Genomic DNA, 15,543 nt, shown 5'->3' on the forward strand with positions numbered 1-15,543 from the left:
TTCTTTTTTACAATAAATTACTCCCACTATATATATACTTCTTCATTAACATTTTTCAGATATATATAGTACAAACGATATTCCAATAAATTTATACATATTTTTTCTTTTTCATTCTTTTTCGACTAGGGAACCTTCCCCAACATAAGTTACATCCAATCAAAAATAAAACTAAAATAAATTAACAATTACTGATTGAAGGAAGGGCTTTAGATAAAAAGAATTTCCTGTAAATTTAAATAGAATTACCATCGCGCCCTTCAATTTAAGGTCTTGATTGAGGCCTATATACATTAAATAGTACCAGCTATAATATGAATTTGATACGCTTCATTGTTCCGATGTTCCTGTTTAATTAAATTCCTGGCGGCGGAAGTTGCAGAAAGGTTTTGTCTAGCTCAACATGCCAATTTATCATTGCTGGGATGAAGCTTGAAGAGGTCAAGACGGCAATCTCCCAAGCGTAAGGAGTAGGCAGCTTTCTTGTATTCACCCCAAGTAAATGGCTTGTAGAGGCTAGGATTTTGAGGTGAGACAAATTCTGGGAGGGGAGAGATCGTTGCGTTAAGAGGTGGCGCCCCAAAGTACATGACTGACATTCTTGAATTCTTCGATGAGTTTGCCAATGCCCTATGTCTCACGCTCTCAAATCTCCCATTTGTTAAAACCTGGCAAATATCAATATACCCAAAAACAATTAAGTTAAGCATCCATATTCTATATATATATATATATATATATATATATATATATATATACACACACATAGATAGATAATAGATAGATTGATACCAATTAATATTTCTTTGTTTTTGCTTGCTGTCTATTACTATTAGGAAAGCGCAGATAATTATTAAGAAAAGGATTTTATAGTGACCTGCAAGGCATCACCGATGATCACGTAGAATTGAGTGGGGTCAGGAGGGACTGGGACCCAAAGCCCATCGCGCAAAGAGATTTCAAGACCAGCAACATCGTTGGATCGTAATAAGGTGAGGATCTGAGGGTCAGAATGCTCTCCAAATCCAATTTGATCGTCTTTGCATGCTTTTGAAGATGGGTCCCAATTCTTGACTGCAGGATAATGATTGACCCTTAGGACCGAGTCACTCTGGACGTCCCTGATTAGTCTACTGAAGACGAACTTGTCTGGGATCCAAAGTCCCTCGGCCACAAGATCAAGAATCTCGCTTGCTAACTGCCTCACTGCTTCTATATAATTATTCGCAGCACTACTGTAAAACAAACAAGAAATGGGACTGCATTTAAGATCAATAATAACAAGACCCTTGAATATGATCACTCCTTTTAAATAATTTTCTTCCATTGTCTTCCTTCTGTTCAGGAAAATTACACCCTTTTTAATTCTTTTTCTAAATCTGGAAGGTGACACATGGATGCTTCATCTTTCATTTACAATTTTTTCTAAGAATCTTTTATTTTCCTTGATTTGGTCATGGAACTATTGATTTTGTTTGCTTACTTTTATGAACCTGATTATAATTGAACCCTTTCATGCAAACAATTTCCATATGATAACCTGGCCAAATTCTTGCAGCCTTCTTGAGGAAGTATTAACGGAAGTGGAGTTCGTGGTTCTAAAATCTTCTTTGTTGTCTAGGAAATGGGTTTAAAGTAGGATCAAGCTAGTACTTGTCAATAAATATGTATGAAACATTGTTATCTGTTTTTAAGACTATAGGTATGCTACATTAATTGTAGATTCATGAATTAAACCTGTTTAAAGAATTTGCAAGTCAAGAAAACAATAGTATCGTTGAAAAACGTGGAAGATATTCAAAGAGCAGCATTAGATTAATCAATAGAGATGATATTGAAAAAGAAACAAGTAGAAGAGAAAGTTGGAAATCTAACTCATCGGATCGTGCTAATTCTTTCCCCTACAATTCTTTTGGGGTGTGGGGTGGGGCGGCCCTTGAATGGCTAGGCCACAGGCTGTTATAAAGAAGCATTGCCTGCCATGTTGAATGTAATAGACAGTACAAAAGCAATAAAACGCTCCCCAGACTGAATAGTAATCATCTCTCTAGTTGTTTTCCCATCTATTTGAGTTGCACGTGTGGCAGTGATGACTTGCTTAAACATATTCATTTTCAAGTAAACATAGAAAAACACTTTAATTAATTTTGTAGTAGGAAAGAATAAAAGCATGGACTTTTTATTGGGGTCATGATTCATGAAAGAGTGGCGTCTGACTAATTCAAGGGTCTTAATTAAATTCTTTATCATTGAGAGGGGCCGAATCCGTGAAAAAGAAACAATTTGACATTAATAAGGTAAACGATTTAATAATTCAGCCTAAATATAATAATAATATAAATTTTTTCTAAGCTTTTCTTTTTATCATATAAGGAAGATGTCCCTATCGAGGATACCAAGCATTAATGATAAGCAATCTGCTACAAAAATTAAATTCCCCTTGTACAGCGGCCAAATGCTGGCTGTTTAATCAAAGCTAGTTCTTTTCAAGTATATAAAAAGAGGGCCACTCTTCTACATTTCTTGTTTATTAGTATAAATAATACGAGCCATGTATAGGCTGAGCATAAACCCCGGTATCCTGTATCACACTGAAGAAACAGAAGCCAGACGCCTTATCTCTTGGCTCTACCGTTTATGGTTTATATCCGTATTCATATCTCTCTTTCGTCAACCTTCCTAGCTAAACCTTTTTTGCACTATAACATGAATGGCCAAAGTTTCCCAAAATTTTCAAACATGAGGAGAAAGTTTTTGTTTATGAATGTATGGATAGAAATAAGGAAAGAGATCAGAAGGGAAGAACAAAAAGGGTAGTATGCAGAAAACAAGATGTTAAATCAAGGGGAAATAATCATACGTACCTGAAATTTTCAGGCTCACTGGAGATGGTTTTGGATCTTTCACCAATGGAGAAAGGATTGGTGTGGAGAAGAAGGTACTCAATTTCACCCCTATCGCCACTGAGGCCGATGTTTTTCAAACCATAACCAAAAGGAGTAGCAGGCCCTGCCCGCTGCTTATCACCAGCTGGTTTGTCAAAAAAATGAACCCCTTCATCTTCCAATCTCGATATTATATCCCTAGGCACGCCATGGTTAATAACCTTAAAGAATCCATACTCTTCGCAAGCTTTGACAATCAGCTTTGACACTATCGACCTATCAAGAGAAAGATCAACCTCAGGAATCCCTACTGCCCTGGTTTTCTTGGTTCTCATAGAAGCCGGCGACGACAGCACACCCATTTTATTTTCTTTTGTTTCTATACCTAAAAATACACGAGATTAAATCAATAGGTACCTAAAGAATTTAATGAAGTACTCTCAGCTTTGAGGCTATGAGACTTGGAAGAGCCGAAGAGGTGTAATCATGGCTGAGAAGCTGCCTACTATTTATACAAGAGAGAGAGAGAGAGAGAGGCTAAAGAAAAAGGGATGATTATAAAATTTCGAGTGAGTATCGCGGATTTAGGAAGACGTGGACTTCGTATACCAGAATAAAACATATAACATAATGATGGGTCCAAAATTTTAATATAATTAATGAAGGGTATGAAAACTTTTTGTTCACGTGCCAAGGGTGCGCGTGGGGAAAAAAGGGCGTGGCTATGGCTCGAAACTAGGAAGGTGAGGATGGCTTCAGAAACATTAGGCGGAGGAGGGAGAGGAGAAGGTTGGGCCAACCTGGTAGCGGCTGTTTGTCCCCTATAATTGGGATTTTTTACTTTTCAGTTATCCAACGCTTTTCTAAAGCGTGTGGATTTTAAACTTTAATAATAATTAAAAAAAAATTCACCGTCCGCGTACTTTGACCCTCTTAATTTGACTCCCCCAAATTAGCCAAATAGTTGTCTCGACTCTCCGATCCCTACTCCTAGATTTTACTTGCAACAATCGCAACTGATTGCGTTTTTAATTGATTGTTGCTTTAAATTTATTGATTAAAAATAGGATTATATACTAATTGAATATAAATAAATGAATACATATTAATAATTTATTAATTATTTTAAAAGGTATTTAAAAAAAATTATTTGATTCATTTAAATAATAAAATATTTACATTAATTTATATTTTATTTAATTAAATTAAATAAATTTGTTCATAAATATTAAGTGTATATATTCATGAATATATAAAAAATATATGTTTATGAATAATAAATAAATTATAATTAAATAAATTTAAATAAATAAATCTTAAATAAATATAAATAAATTCAAACAAATATAAATATATTTTAAAATAAGATTAAGATAAAAAACAAAAAAATATAATTTTATTAATATTATTATAAATGAATAATAAGTGAATAATAAATGATAAACAAATAAACGAATTTTAAATAAATTTTAAATAAATTTGTTAACAAATATAAATAAATCAAATGAATTTATTCATATTTGATTCGTTTAATAAATAAATATAAAAATATTATTCAAAATCATTTGTTAAATTTAATAAATAAATATAAATAAATATAAATCAAATATATTTACTGATAATTCATCAAAAATTTTATTCATTTACAATCTAGTTAAAAATCAATTTTAGATTGAAATCAAATCTCTCTAATAATCTTGATTTTTCTTCTTTAGGAAGAATTATTAGAGTCTGAACATTCTAATAGATTCTACTACCATACAACGTGTTGATATGAAGCAGCTATTCCGTATAATTGTATCTTTTACTTAAGATATTATTGTTTTTTATTATATTAAATAAATAATATAAATATTAAAAAATGATTAAAGATATTAAAATTTACATTTTAAATTAATCAAATGTAATTTTTATAAATAATTATATAAATTAATTAAATTAAATTTTAATTTTAAATATTATTATTTTAATTAACTCAGGTTAAACATTGAAAAATATTGTATTTATATTTGGGGAGAGAATCGAGGGACTCAACTTCATTCCAATAAAAAATATATATAGTAAGCCACAGTAACCAGATCGCAATATGAGGCATCACGTCCTATTAATGGTATATGTGGAAACTTCTATCTCGTATGTCGTGCTTATGTCGTGCTACAAGAACAGATGGAAACCTGATATTTATTTCTGACCACTTCAGCTTATTACAAAGTCCAACAACGTCCATGTCATTTCGAGCCATAACCCTCTTGGCAATAGAAGTGATTCGATTCGCTTCTGAAAATTTGTGTATATCGAATTCAAAATATCCTAAATTTTAAAATATAAATTAATATTTTATAATAAATAAAAAATTATTAATCTAATAATATTTTAAATCAAAGCAAACCTAAACTTAAAAAATGATTTCCAATCTCTGTGAATTGATTTACTTAACAATTATTGTTCAATATCATATATGGATCTATATTCAAAAGTAAGATATTTATGGATATAGTTACAAATTAAAAATTAAAAAAATGATGTTTTTTCAAAATTTTTAAAATTTTTTATCAATAAAACTAATAAATTTATTAATAATATATATCATATAAATAAATATCCAAAAAAAAAAAATTCTAAATCCGCACCGGTGCCAAATATACATAAAAGAATTATCAACTGATTAGCTATGGAATGAAGAAAAACTTATTTCTTAGAGTTCTAGCTGCTATATATATATATGATTAAAAAAAAAAAACTATGTTTGGAATGGCAATAACACCATTCTGTGCTATATATATATATATGATTAACAACACCTTTTATTCTACTAGTGTTCTTCTTTTGCTGCAGTTTTCATAGTGGTTGGCGTCATCTTCCCACCAATATCATTAATTGGGGAGAGAAATTTGTTACTAATAACTTGCACGAAAAGAAGAGTAATTCTTTTAACATTTTAAGCTCTTTTCATCGTAGAATCAATACAATACTACGACTTAACATACCTTTTCTCTCTAATTTCTAGCTTTCACTATCAAAATTGCGACGAAAACTACTTAAATAATGTTGCTTTCCTCCCCCCCCCCCCCCCCTTCCCTTTTTTTTTTCTTTTTTTCAATTTGCATTTTTCAAACACAAGGTTTTCAAATAATGCAGAATTTCTTTTCTACTTTGGCCATCATGATGCAGATCACACGACCGACATATTATTGCAGTAATCCTATTTCATCAATGAGGTTAGAAAGCGACATATTATTGAAGCAATAATCCTATTTCATCGATGAGATTATTTGAGGATTTATATTTTAATTTCAGTGTATACATATATTGTAATTGCTTTATATACTGTCCATATAAGAATCAAAATAGTCAATGTAATAAAACATAATGTTTATGTTTAATACATTCCATGAAATTTTTTTTAATTCTGAAATTAAAAAATTACGCATATTTAATTTTTTAATATACAATCTTTATAGATATATATTTATTAAAATAGTTAATTTTCCAACATATTTACGTGAAAATTTTTCATATTACACAGCTTGATGTATGGATTTTTTTCTCTCCTCCCATTTTTTTGTATCAAGGAAAAAAACACACGTGAAATCCAAAGAGTCAAATATAAAGATAAATTCGTATTATTAGCATATCCCATATATATTAGAATTTAACTAATATAGATATAAAAATTCATTATGGGAATTCGCAAATAATAAAAAAAAAACAATTTCAACTAAAACAATGGGTCAAAAGACTCAAAACAATAAAATAAATGGAATTATTTATCTAGAAGATTCCCCCCAAACCAACCAAAAAAAAACAAAAATCAAAGTTGCTATATATGAGATTCAACAATAATATTAGGCTTAGCAACTCCACCTGCCCCCATAGCTAACTAAGCTACAATTATATTAAGGTTAGGCTACGAATTCATCATTCATTAATATCGTGCATAAAATAGAATTTAAGGTATTCCTTCGGAACACAACTGTTCTTCCTTATTAAATTTCTTAAAACCTATGAACTCGATCGACATAGCTAGGCCGATGATGACTAATTTTGAATTTTGATTAGTCTTTCATTATTAAAACATATAAAGTTACTAACTTAAGTCTTAAGATCACATCATTTATACTACTATTTTTAGTTATATTTAATAGGTGTACAAAAGGGAGTGATTTCCCAATAATTTTTTTCCAAAGCGTATACGCAACTATATATACAATTATATCCATGTATATTAGTAATTTAAAAATTTTAAATTTCACAAATAAAATAAAAAAACTAACAAATGATATGAATTCTAGATTGCTTGATTCACTAATAATTTTTTTTTTTTTACTTACAATTATAAGTAAAAATTATCATTATAATCCCTAGAAGAAATCAATACACAAACTAGTTAATTAAAAAAACTAATATAAAATTTAACTAAACCCACGTAGGATGAAATTTAAATTGATTTTCTAAAAATTCGATTACTTAAGAGAAATAATTATTTCATTATATATCATTTGTGAATAATCTTTTCAATTAATGTATACAATTCTTCACGAGGGACTGTTAAATTTTAATTTTTTTAGTTAATAAAAAAGAGAGTAGTTTTCTATATTCGAAAATATTCTAGGGAAACGATTATTAATCTCCGTAAATTGCGATATTTCTCCCTCAAACACGAACCTTGATACCATGGTGGAAGGCCGGCCAGCGTGAAACATGTAAACCGGACAAAGAAAGAACTACACGTAAAAAAAAAAAAAAAAAAAAAAACTCATGGGATCCCTTAGATTTGATCCTTTCAAATTGTTTGGGACATAAAGGAGTGGGTTCAATAATCCTCCTCAGTCACCACGTGGCGCTTTCTGAGAGCAAGAAGCCACTTAATCTGATTGATCAGTTTTAACCAGAAAAAAAAATTAAAGCCTTAAAACACTATAGAGTGATGGATAACTTGATGTTACTTTGAAAACCCTAGCTCTTGCTATAGTGAAACATGCAATTATTTTATTTTATTTTAATATTTGTGGGTTCTTAACATTTATATACCACAGATGGTGACACTGTTGAATTGTAATAATATATTGAAATTGAAATCTTAATAATTTTCTTTCGGGTGGTTGGAAAAATCTTAGATCATATACCGTCAATATAAATATATATTTGTCGATGTCAAATACTTATGAGCTGATGATGGTTTTTTTTTTCTTTTTTTTATGCACTAAATCTTTATAATTTTGAGTTTTGACAAAGAGATCGAGTAGCCCACAAAGGGGGAGACATTATCATATGTATCATGTGCATTAAACTTTGTTGTATATCATTAATTATTAAGTATTTTGATCAACTTTTGCCATATGATAACAAATGCTCATAGTATAGGATCAAATGCACAAATAACAAATACAGAAAAATAGAAATCCCCCTCCATATTTGTGCTTAGCACATAGTTTAGGATAAGGTGGTTTGGGCCTTTTTTTAAAGTGAAAAAGAAATAAAAATATAACAATGATATAAATATAAAGGCTATGCATTGGAACTTTTCCTCCTACTAATTAATCTTTCATGTCCCTTTATCCTTAATTAATTCAGCATATATAATTAGTAATCACACAAGATGAAGTTTAATTTAATAGATATTATTAATGTAATTATTGGTCCGAGGATCGAGAATTTCACTGGATGCTAAGATGGAAAGTGGAGCAGACCATATATGATTTCCTATGGGTTAAATAATACTATCAATAATTACGGGTAACCAACACATATATTAAGAAGAAAAAAGAAGAAAAGGAGAGCTAATTTGGTTTTAGTTGTTTACATACATCATAAATGAAATAAACGTTTTACCATAACAATTACCAGCTGATACATTTTGACTAATTAAAAGTGCATTTATCAGTTGCTAAGGGGATTTGCATTTCTTGATGAGGAAGAGCTGAAGGCAATCGAGGAGATTATTAGTAGAATTGCCAAAAAGTTTTTGATGTTAACCACTCCACTACTACATGCGAAGATTGGTGGACCTACACAACCTATTAATAACTGTCAATTAATTAGTAGGTTTGTTTGATATATGCCTGCCTGATAATCATGAGACTCTGATGATGATGATAAGGGAACTTAATAATTTGCCTTAAACAATAGTTGAAAGAACCTCAAGCAAAACAGAAAAATAAAATTAAGGAAGAACTGATTAAATGAAGAAAAGAACAAGTTTTATAATACCAAAATTGTTTATTTCTTACAAATATTATATATAAGAGTTTGAGAGGAAGGTAGCTTCTCGTACCTATAATCTTTTTTATTTTTTAGATTGTGACATCTGATCATATATTCAATAAAAAAATATGATAAAACTAATTTGTGCTGAATATCAATGCAGATCACAGTTAAGAATGACAACAGGTCAAAATATAATAAGTTTTTACTCGTTTTGTACCCAATTCAATATTATGTAAAATCATTTTTGATTCGATCTGATTCGATTTAAAATTAATAAAGTATTATTTTTAAATATAAAATATTATTTTTAATGTAAATATAAAATTAAAAAAATAATTATATATATAACGGATTGGATTAGAATGGATCTACTTAAAATTTGACTTTAATTTTATTTTACAATTATTTAACTTAATTCAAAACTCGATTTAAAAAAAATAAAAATTAATATTAAAAAATTAAATTAGATCAAACTTATCGGGCACGAATTCAATTATCATCCCTAATCACAATATATATCATATCCTGTGGGCAGTTGACAATTATTTTGGGCTCTCCCCAGCTCCTGCTTTAGACGTTGGATGTTATTTTCCAATAACATTATGATGATAATGACAATGATAACGATAACGATATTGATAATATTGATAATGACAAAAAAGAAAAAACATTAAGTGAAAACTTGTGGCACGGAGTAGAATTAGGATTTAACATTTCAACCACTGCGGTGTCTGCTGTGGCTCTGTTTCTGCATAAGAGATAGGAGAGGACTGAAGAAAAATATATATCCCCAATCATTTCAAATTTAAATTGTTCAGGGACTATAATTAAAATTGTCAGATCATATGGTGAAAGTCTTTTGCCCATGATGAGCTCAAAATTACATATAGTATATGCTGCATTAAGGGCCATACCATATATATATATATATATTCTATACCAAGTATAATGTTATTGACAGCAGCAGCTTTGATCTGACAAAAGAAAAAATTTGACAATCAACCTGCTTAGCTTTAGCAAATCTCTGATCGGAAAATCTGGAGCTACAGGTTGAAAAAACTGGGATTTGCCGACAATTAGTACAAGATCATTTAGGCACGTATAGTCAGGCTTAGGGAATCAAATATGAAAAATAAGCCTGGCACTGGCTAAGAGTACCCTTGCCGATAAAAACTTGCAGACTTTTTTCTTGGGAACCACCTGCTTCTTAACTGCCCCCCCGCCCCTTTTTTTTTTTTTTGTTTTTCTGATGTAACTGCCGCCCTGGTTATCGAAGAATGTTATCAATCTTTTTCCTAGCTAGAATAATCGAAAATTGCATTATTCAGTCCAAGGTGGTTAATCTTTGTAGTCAGATGGGGACAAATTAAAGGGAGCCCATTTTATATTTTGCAGAAAATGCGATTAAGAATGTATTCAACATTCATCATTAAAACAAATTAAAAACAGCAACAGAATGGTTTGTTCAAAATTGTTTAAAAAACCCTAGAAGACTAAAACTAATATAAACTTGAATGTTTAAAGTAGCAAGGAAATGATATTCTCACACTGAATACATCAGAATAATCAACGTACTGAGTTTCGATGAGAATTCGAACTTTTTTTTATTACCAAAAAGAGTTTCAGGCAGTTGCATATGAACAAAAAAAACATGCTAAATAGATCACCGGCAATCTAATAAGCTGAAACACCGGTCAAAAAGTAACGAGTAAAGAACAAAATTGAGAAGTTGAGACAGCTACTTCCGGACAAGATCAGCCAAGAAGGGGAAAGCTCTTCATTAGTTAATAGGTGTTCAACGACTGATGACATTGATAAAAAGAAAAAATGAACAAAAACAAACATATTGTTTTTGTATCTGTTGGCCGACATATAGCAAAACCTATCATACGCCATGAAACAGGTTAACTTATTCATCTTTAAATTAACGAATCAAACGATGGGAATAGACATCAAATCATCTAAATCGGAATTTATTAAAGTTTTTATATTTTTACAAAGAATAAACTATGGAATTATGTGCATACTCCTCATTACTTTTACAATGTAATGTCTAACAGTTCAATCTTTGGAACCGTGCTGTTGTGTCTTATTATTGTCCAACGACTCGAGTCGGCAACAAAAAGGTAGCTAGTCAAAGGTCGTTTGTTAGGCCTCCAATAGTCCAATTGATGAGAAAAGAGTGTTGTCACTAGAGCATTTGCCATGCCAAGATTTTGCTATGACATTTTCTGGCTCTTTCTGTGAGAACTATAAGTGAAATTACGGACAGAATTTTTTGTCGTGGGTAAGATTTAAAGTGATTGCCAGTTGGAATATTTCTATACTTCCTCGCCAGAGCTATTGGAACTTGTTCCGTCAATCATATCGTTGCTAAATAAACCAAATAAGTGGCGAAATTTTATAAATAATCTCCATTGCAATGATATAATTAGGTCGAACACTTTTCAAATGATGACAAATTGAAAGCAAACAGAGAAGAAGAAGACAATGCAGACATCATAAAGCCATAGGAACTATCAAATCTTTGCAAGTGTTTGCATATGGAATGAATCTTGGACTGCAGCCTCCAGAACAGGACTGTTCAAAAACTTAACACATTGGTTTTCATTATATAATTCAAGGAAGCATGCTTTGAGGCAGGTTAGCCTTATTATGTTTGTGTTATGCAACGGAATATTCTACAAATCATATAATTTTTCCCATCTTTATTAAGTATATTTTAATTCCCCACCCTAAAATTAAACACACATAGTGCAAAATATTTAATTATCTAGTTTTAGGGTGACATATGCAGCCTCTTGAGCAGTACTGCAAAGACCACACCATGTAATAGAAAACAAGCAAGACAAAGAAAACAATTCCTGCCAAGACCGCCAAAAGCATTGCCAATTGCCATTTATTCATCCATGAATTCCGCTTTCCCTTTTAACAAATTCGTTAGAGCATGCAGCCCTGCAGAAGCATTTTAAAACCCCAAAGTTGGAGCAATTGGTATCACATTATGCGAAAATCAATTGTAAATGAATATTTAAAGAGGTAAAATAACTTTTATGAGAAATCCAATTTCAAGTAATTGACATAGGATAATTGATCCATTAAATTTCAGAATATAGGACACATGTGATCCCTCCCTGTAATATCAAGTACCAATTTTCATTGAAGCTACAGTCTGCTACTATTTTTAGGAGGCACCAAAACGTATGTTTGGCAGTGTAATATATAAAGATGAAATTCCCCTTTCTAACCGAAGGGGATGAGACATGGACTCTGAAGGATGGGTGTCTATGGGCTTCCCGTGACCTGGAATCTCTATGGGAAAACATAAATCAGGTCAAGATAACCCCAAAAGGTGCAATCACTTCAAAGTTCAAAGCCTAGCTAATGGAAGTAAGGGCTACCATCAGATTACTTGTAGCAAATAAAAAAGCAAACTCAAGGATCCAAAGCAAATTATGGGGCTCTGGGGATGCCCCTTGATATTAACAAGCTGAAGGACAGGTAACAGCCCATTTTTGATTTCTTCATTTCCAATCTTTTAACCTAGTTAACGTGGGCCAACAGGTCTCGGAAATACAGCCACCAAAGTTAAAATACTGCCACCCAAAGGATGTTTAGGGTCAATAATCCATGAATGTAATGTCGGATCCATAAATCCACGTGTAGCCCACCTATCCAATGTCGGAAGGGGGTCTGCTTTTGTCTGTGTGAGAAGACTTAAATGAAATTTTTATTAAAAATAATTGAATTAAAATTAAAGTAAGAAAATTAAAATTTATAAATTAAAAATATTATTACAAAGATTAAATGTGTAAAAATTAAAATAATAATTATAAATTAATTTCAAGCATAAATAATTAGATTTATATGATTTTATCTTTTTTTTATTTAAAAATTTTGAATAACAAATAATCTTTTAAGTATATTTATTTGATAAATAACATAAAATTAAAAATTATTTTATGTGTCATCATTAAAATAATTTTGTTAGACACATAAATTATTTATGTTTATATTATTAAATAGATAACAAATAACTAAATTAAATGATAAGTAATTTTTCACTTGCTACATCTAAAAATGCCAATGGGTAAGGTATGGCTATGGGAGAAAATTTTTCATCTGCATCCTCAAATTTTTATATTATATTTAATTCTGTATCCATATATAATAAATATTTTAAATTTATCCTTATTTCCATATCTACATGTATTTAATGAGTTTAATGAGTATGGATAATCTTTATATCCATAAGTTAAAAAAAAAAACTAAAAACTAAATTCTTTTAAACTTTTTTTATTTTTATCTTATATATTTAAGTAATTTTTTTATAAACATATATTAATATATTTTTTGTTAATAAATATATATTAATTTTAATTAATCTATAATAATAATTTATATTATTTAATAAAAAATTATATATACTAAACATACATAAATATATGTAGGGTAATGTACTAGTATAGAACAGATGTTATATTCATATCTCCATGCCTAATAAAAATTTAAAATTATATCCATACCCATCATTATCCTCATATTCATAATATAATATTTATTCTTATATGCATTCGGATAAAAAATTAAATTTCTCATAAAGTATAAATAAAATTGATATTTTTAGCTATATCACAAATTAAGTTAGTTTAAAAAAATATATGATTTTCATTATGATTCTAAAATAATTGATTAAAAATTTATTAAAAAAAATTAATAAAATAAAACAATCTGTGCATAGGTAGCAAACTAGTTTCATCTATTTTTTTGCTTTATCTTGACAGAAACTGCACGATTGAAAATCATATCTCGTTTAAGTTTTCATTTTCTGTCAAAGCTTAAGGATACCAAGGGGCAAAAGTTTTCATCCTAGTTTTTTTTCTTTGTCGTGACAGAAACTACACGATTGAAATAATTTCTCCTTTAAGTTTTCATTGTTAGGCCATTGACTATAGGGCCTGAAACTTTTTTCTTTTTTAAGATCTTGGCAAAGATGATTGAAAATTGTCATGAAGGCGTCATTTTCTACTTTTGCCCAATAGAAAGAAGAATTAGATTATATGATGAGCAGAAAATTGACAGTATCTTCCAATTAAATGTGCCCCATGTTAGCATGTTATCCGAAAGATGGAAATCGCTTTTTTGAAAAGATGAGCTCAAACGTGCTTGACACTTCACAAAAGTGATGGAATCCAGTGCTGCACCCATGATTATCATTACCTAAATTCAACCAGTGACGGGAAAAAGGGGAGGCAGCGAACCCGTGGAGACAAATCATAGTGGCATTGCAATATCTCTGAAAGGGGATATAACAATAGGTTTCTTTTCCTATTTCTTTTTTTTTATATGGTGTTGTGTTGCCCATTTCCCTCACCCTTCGCATCATCCTTTGAAATGTACTTGTAAAAGTGATTCTCATAAAGCCCATTCAATCTTTCCTGCTTGAAAATTAAAAATTTAAATTTAATTCAATTTATTCTTATAATTATTTTTAAAAAATAATATTCAATAAATTTAAAGTTTAATTTATAATATTTATAATCTATTTTTTATATAAAAAAAAATACTCAGCCAACTAGGGAAAATATATCAGATTAATTAACCCCATTCGCCATTGCATAGCAATAGACACCACATAGTTAGCTGAAAGCAGTACTGACATTTCATATGTCATATGGTGTTGACGAATCTGTACATTTTCAAACACGATCTTATTTGGTGGCAAAATTACTATAATATCCATTGAATAAAGTATACTCTTCAAATCTGAGTGGATTAAGAGTAGGAAGACGACTCTGTGCCTATTATATATGAAAAAGTTGTCTAGCACGCAGTACTGCACTTGATAGCCACGACTTTTAAATGGAAAATGCTACAGCCAGCATTACATGACAAGTTGCGCTATATCTGTCGACTTGTTTGTCCTCCAATTGTCAAAATTTTATCAATATCCCTGTTCCTTTTCCTTTTTTTTTTTTTTTTTTTTTTTTTTCTGCGGGTAGTCAGTATTCAGTAGGCCTGCTCCTTTTGTTTGTTAGTTTTTTTATTTGCCTTCCAAGATTTAGTAATAGTTTGGATCGCACCTCACTAGATAAGACCTTCAATTAAATATGAATATTAATTTCAGTAAAATTAAATCAACATAAATTTTTTATTAAAATTTTTTTAATTATAATTATAATAAATTTTATTATTATTTTCAATATCGACTCTTTCAAATGGAGCCCTGACTCTCAGGCACAGCAAAAGGACGTTGATGTGTCAAGAGGACCAATTACAGAAGAAGTACGCACAAAGGCGTTGAAAGCCATCCGCACCTCACAGGCTTTACAAACAATAACATCAATTATGCATTTGATCATATCACTACATATTCCTCCAGCAATAATCACGAGGTGGTGGCCCTTCAAAAAAAATCTGAGAGAATAATGGTGACTTTTCAATGGCAAAA

General features: G+C 30.2%; 1 protein-coding gene across 1 annotated transcript; it reads right to left on the minus strand.

Moving 5' to 3' along the window:
• GA2OX6 (gibberellin 2-oxidase 6) lies at positions 1 to 3,489 on the minus strand. The gene is made up of 3 exons (XM_089750908.1): positions 2,865 to 3,489; positions 878 to 1,235; positions 1 to 668 (listed from the first exon to the last, which is right to left on the minus strand). The coding sequence occupies exons 1-3, from the start codon at positions 3,245 to 3,247 to the stop codon at positions 399 to 401; spliced, it is 1,011 nt and encodes a 336-aa protein (XP_089607034.1). The 5' UTR covers positions 3,248 to 3,489; the 3' UTR covers positions 1 to 398.
• Between the last annotated feature and the right edge of the window lie 12,054 nt (positions 3,490 to 15,543).

This window comes from Durio zibethinus, chromosome 21 (genome assembly GCF_047325235.1).
Source record: "Durio zibethinus cultivar Kanyao isolate XHJ-2024 chromosome 21, ASM4732523v1, whole genome shotgun sequence".
NCBI classification, from domain to species: domain Eukaryota; kingdom Viridiplantae; phylum Streptophyta; class Magnoliopsida; order Malvales; family Malvaceae; genus Durio; species Durio zibethinus.

Coding starts and splice junctions, on each gene's coding strand:
- GA2OX6 (XM_089750908.1), bottom strand. CDS start 3,247: ATGGGTGTGCTGTCGTCGCCGGCTTCTATGAGAACCAAGAAAACCAGG. Junction 1,236..2,864: donor AGTGAGCCTGAAAATTTCAG/GTACGTATGATT, acceptor TTTGTTTTACAG/TAGTGCTGCGAATAATTATA. Junction 669..877: donor TCATCGGTGATGCCTTGCAG/GTCACTATAAAA, acceptor GATATTTGCCAG/GTTTTAACAAATGGGAGATT.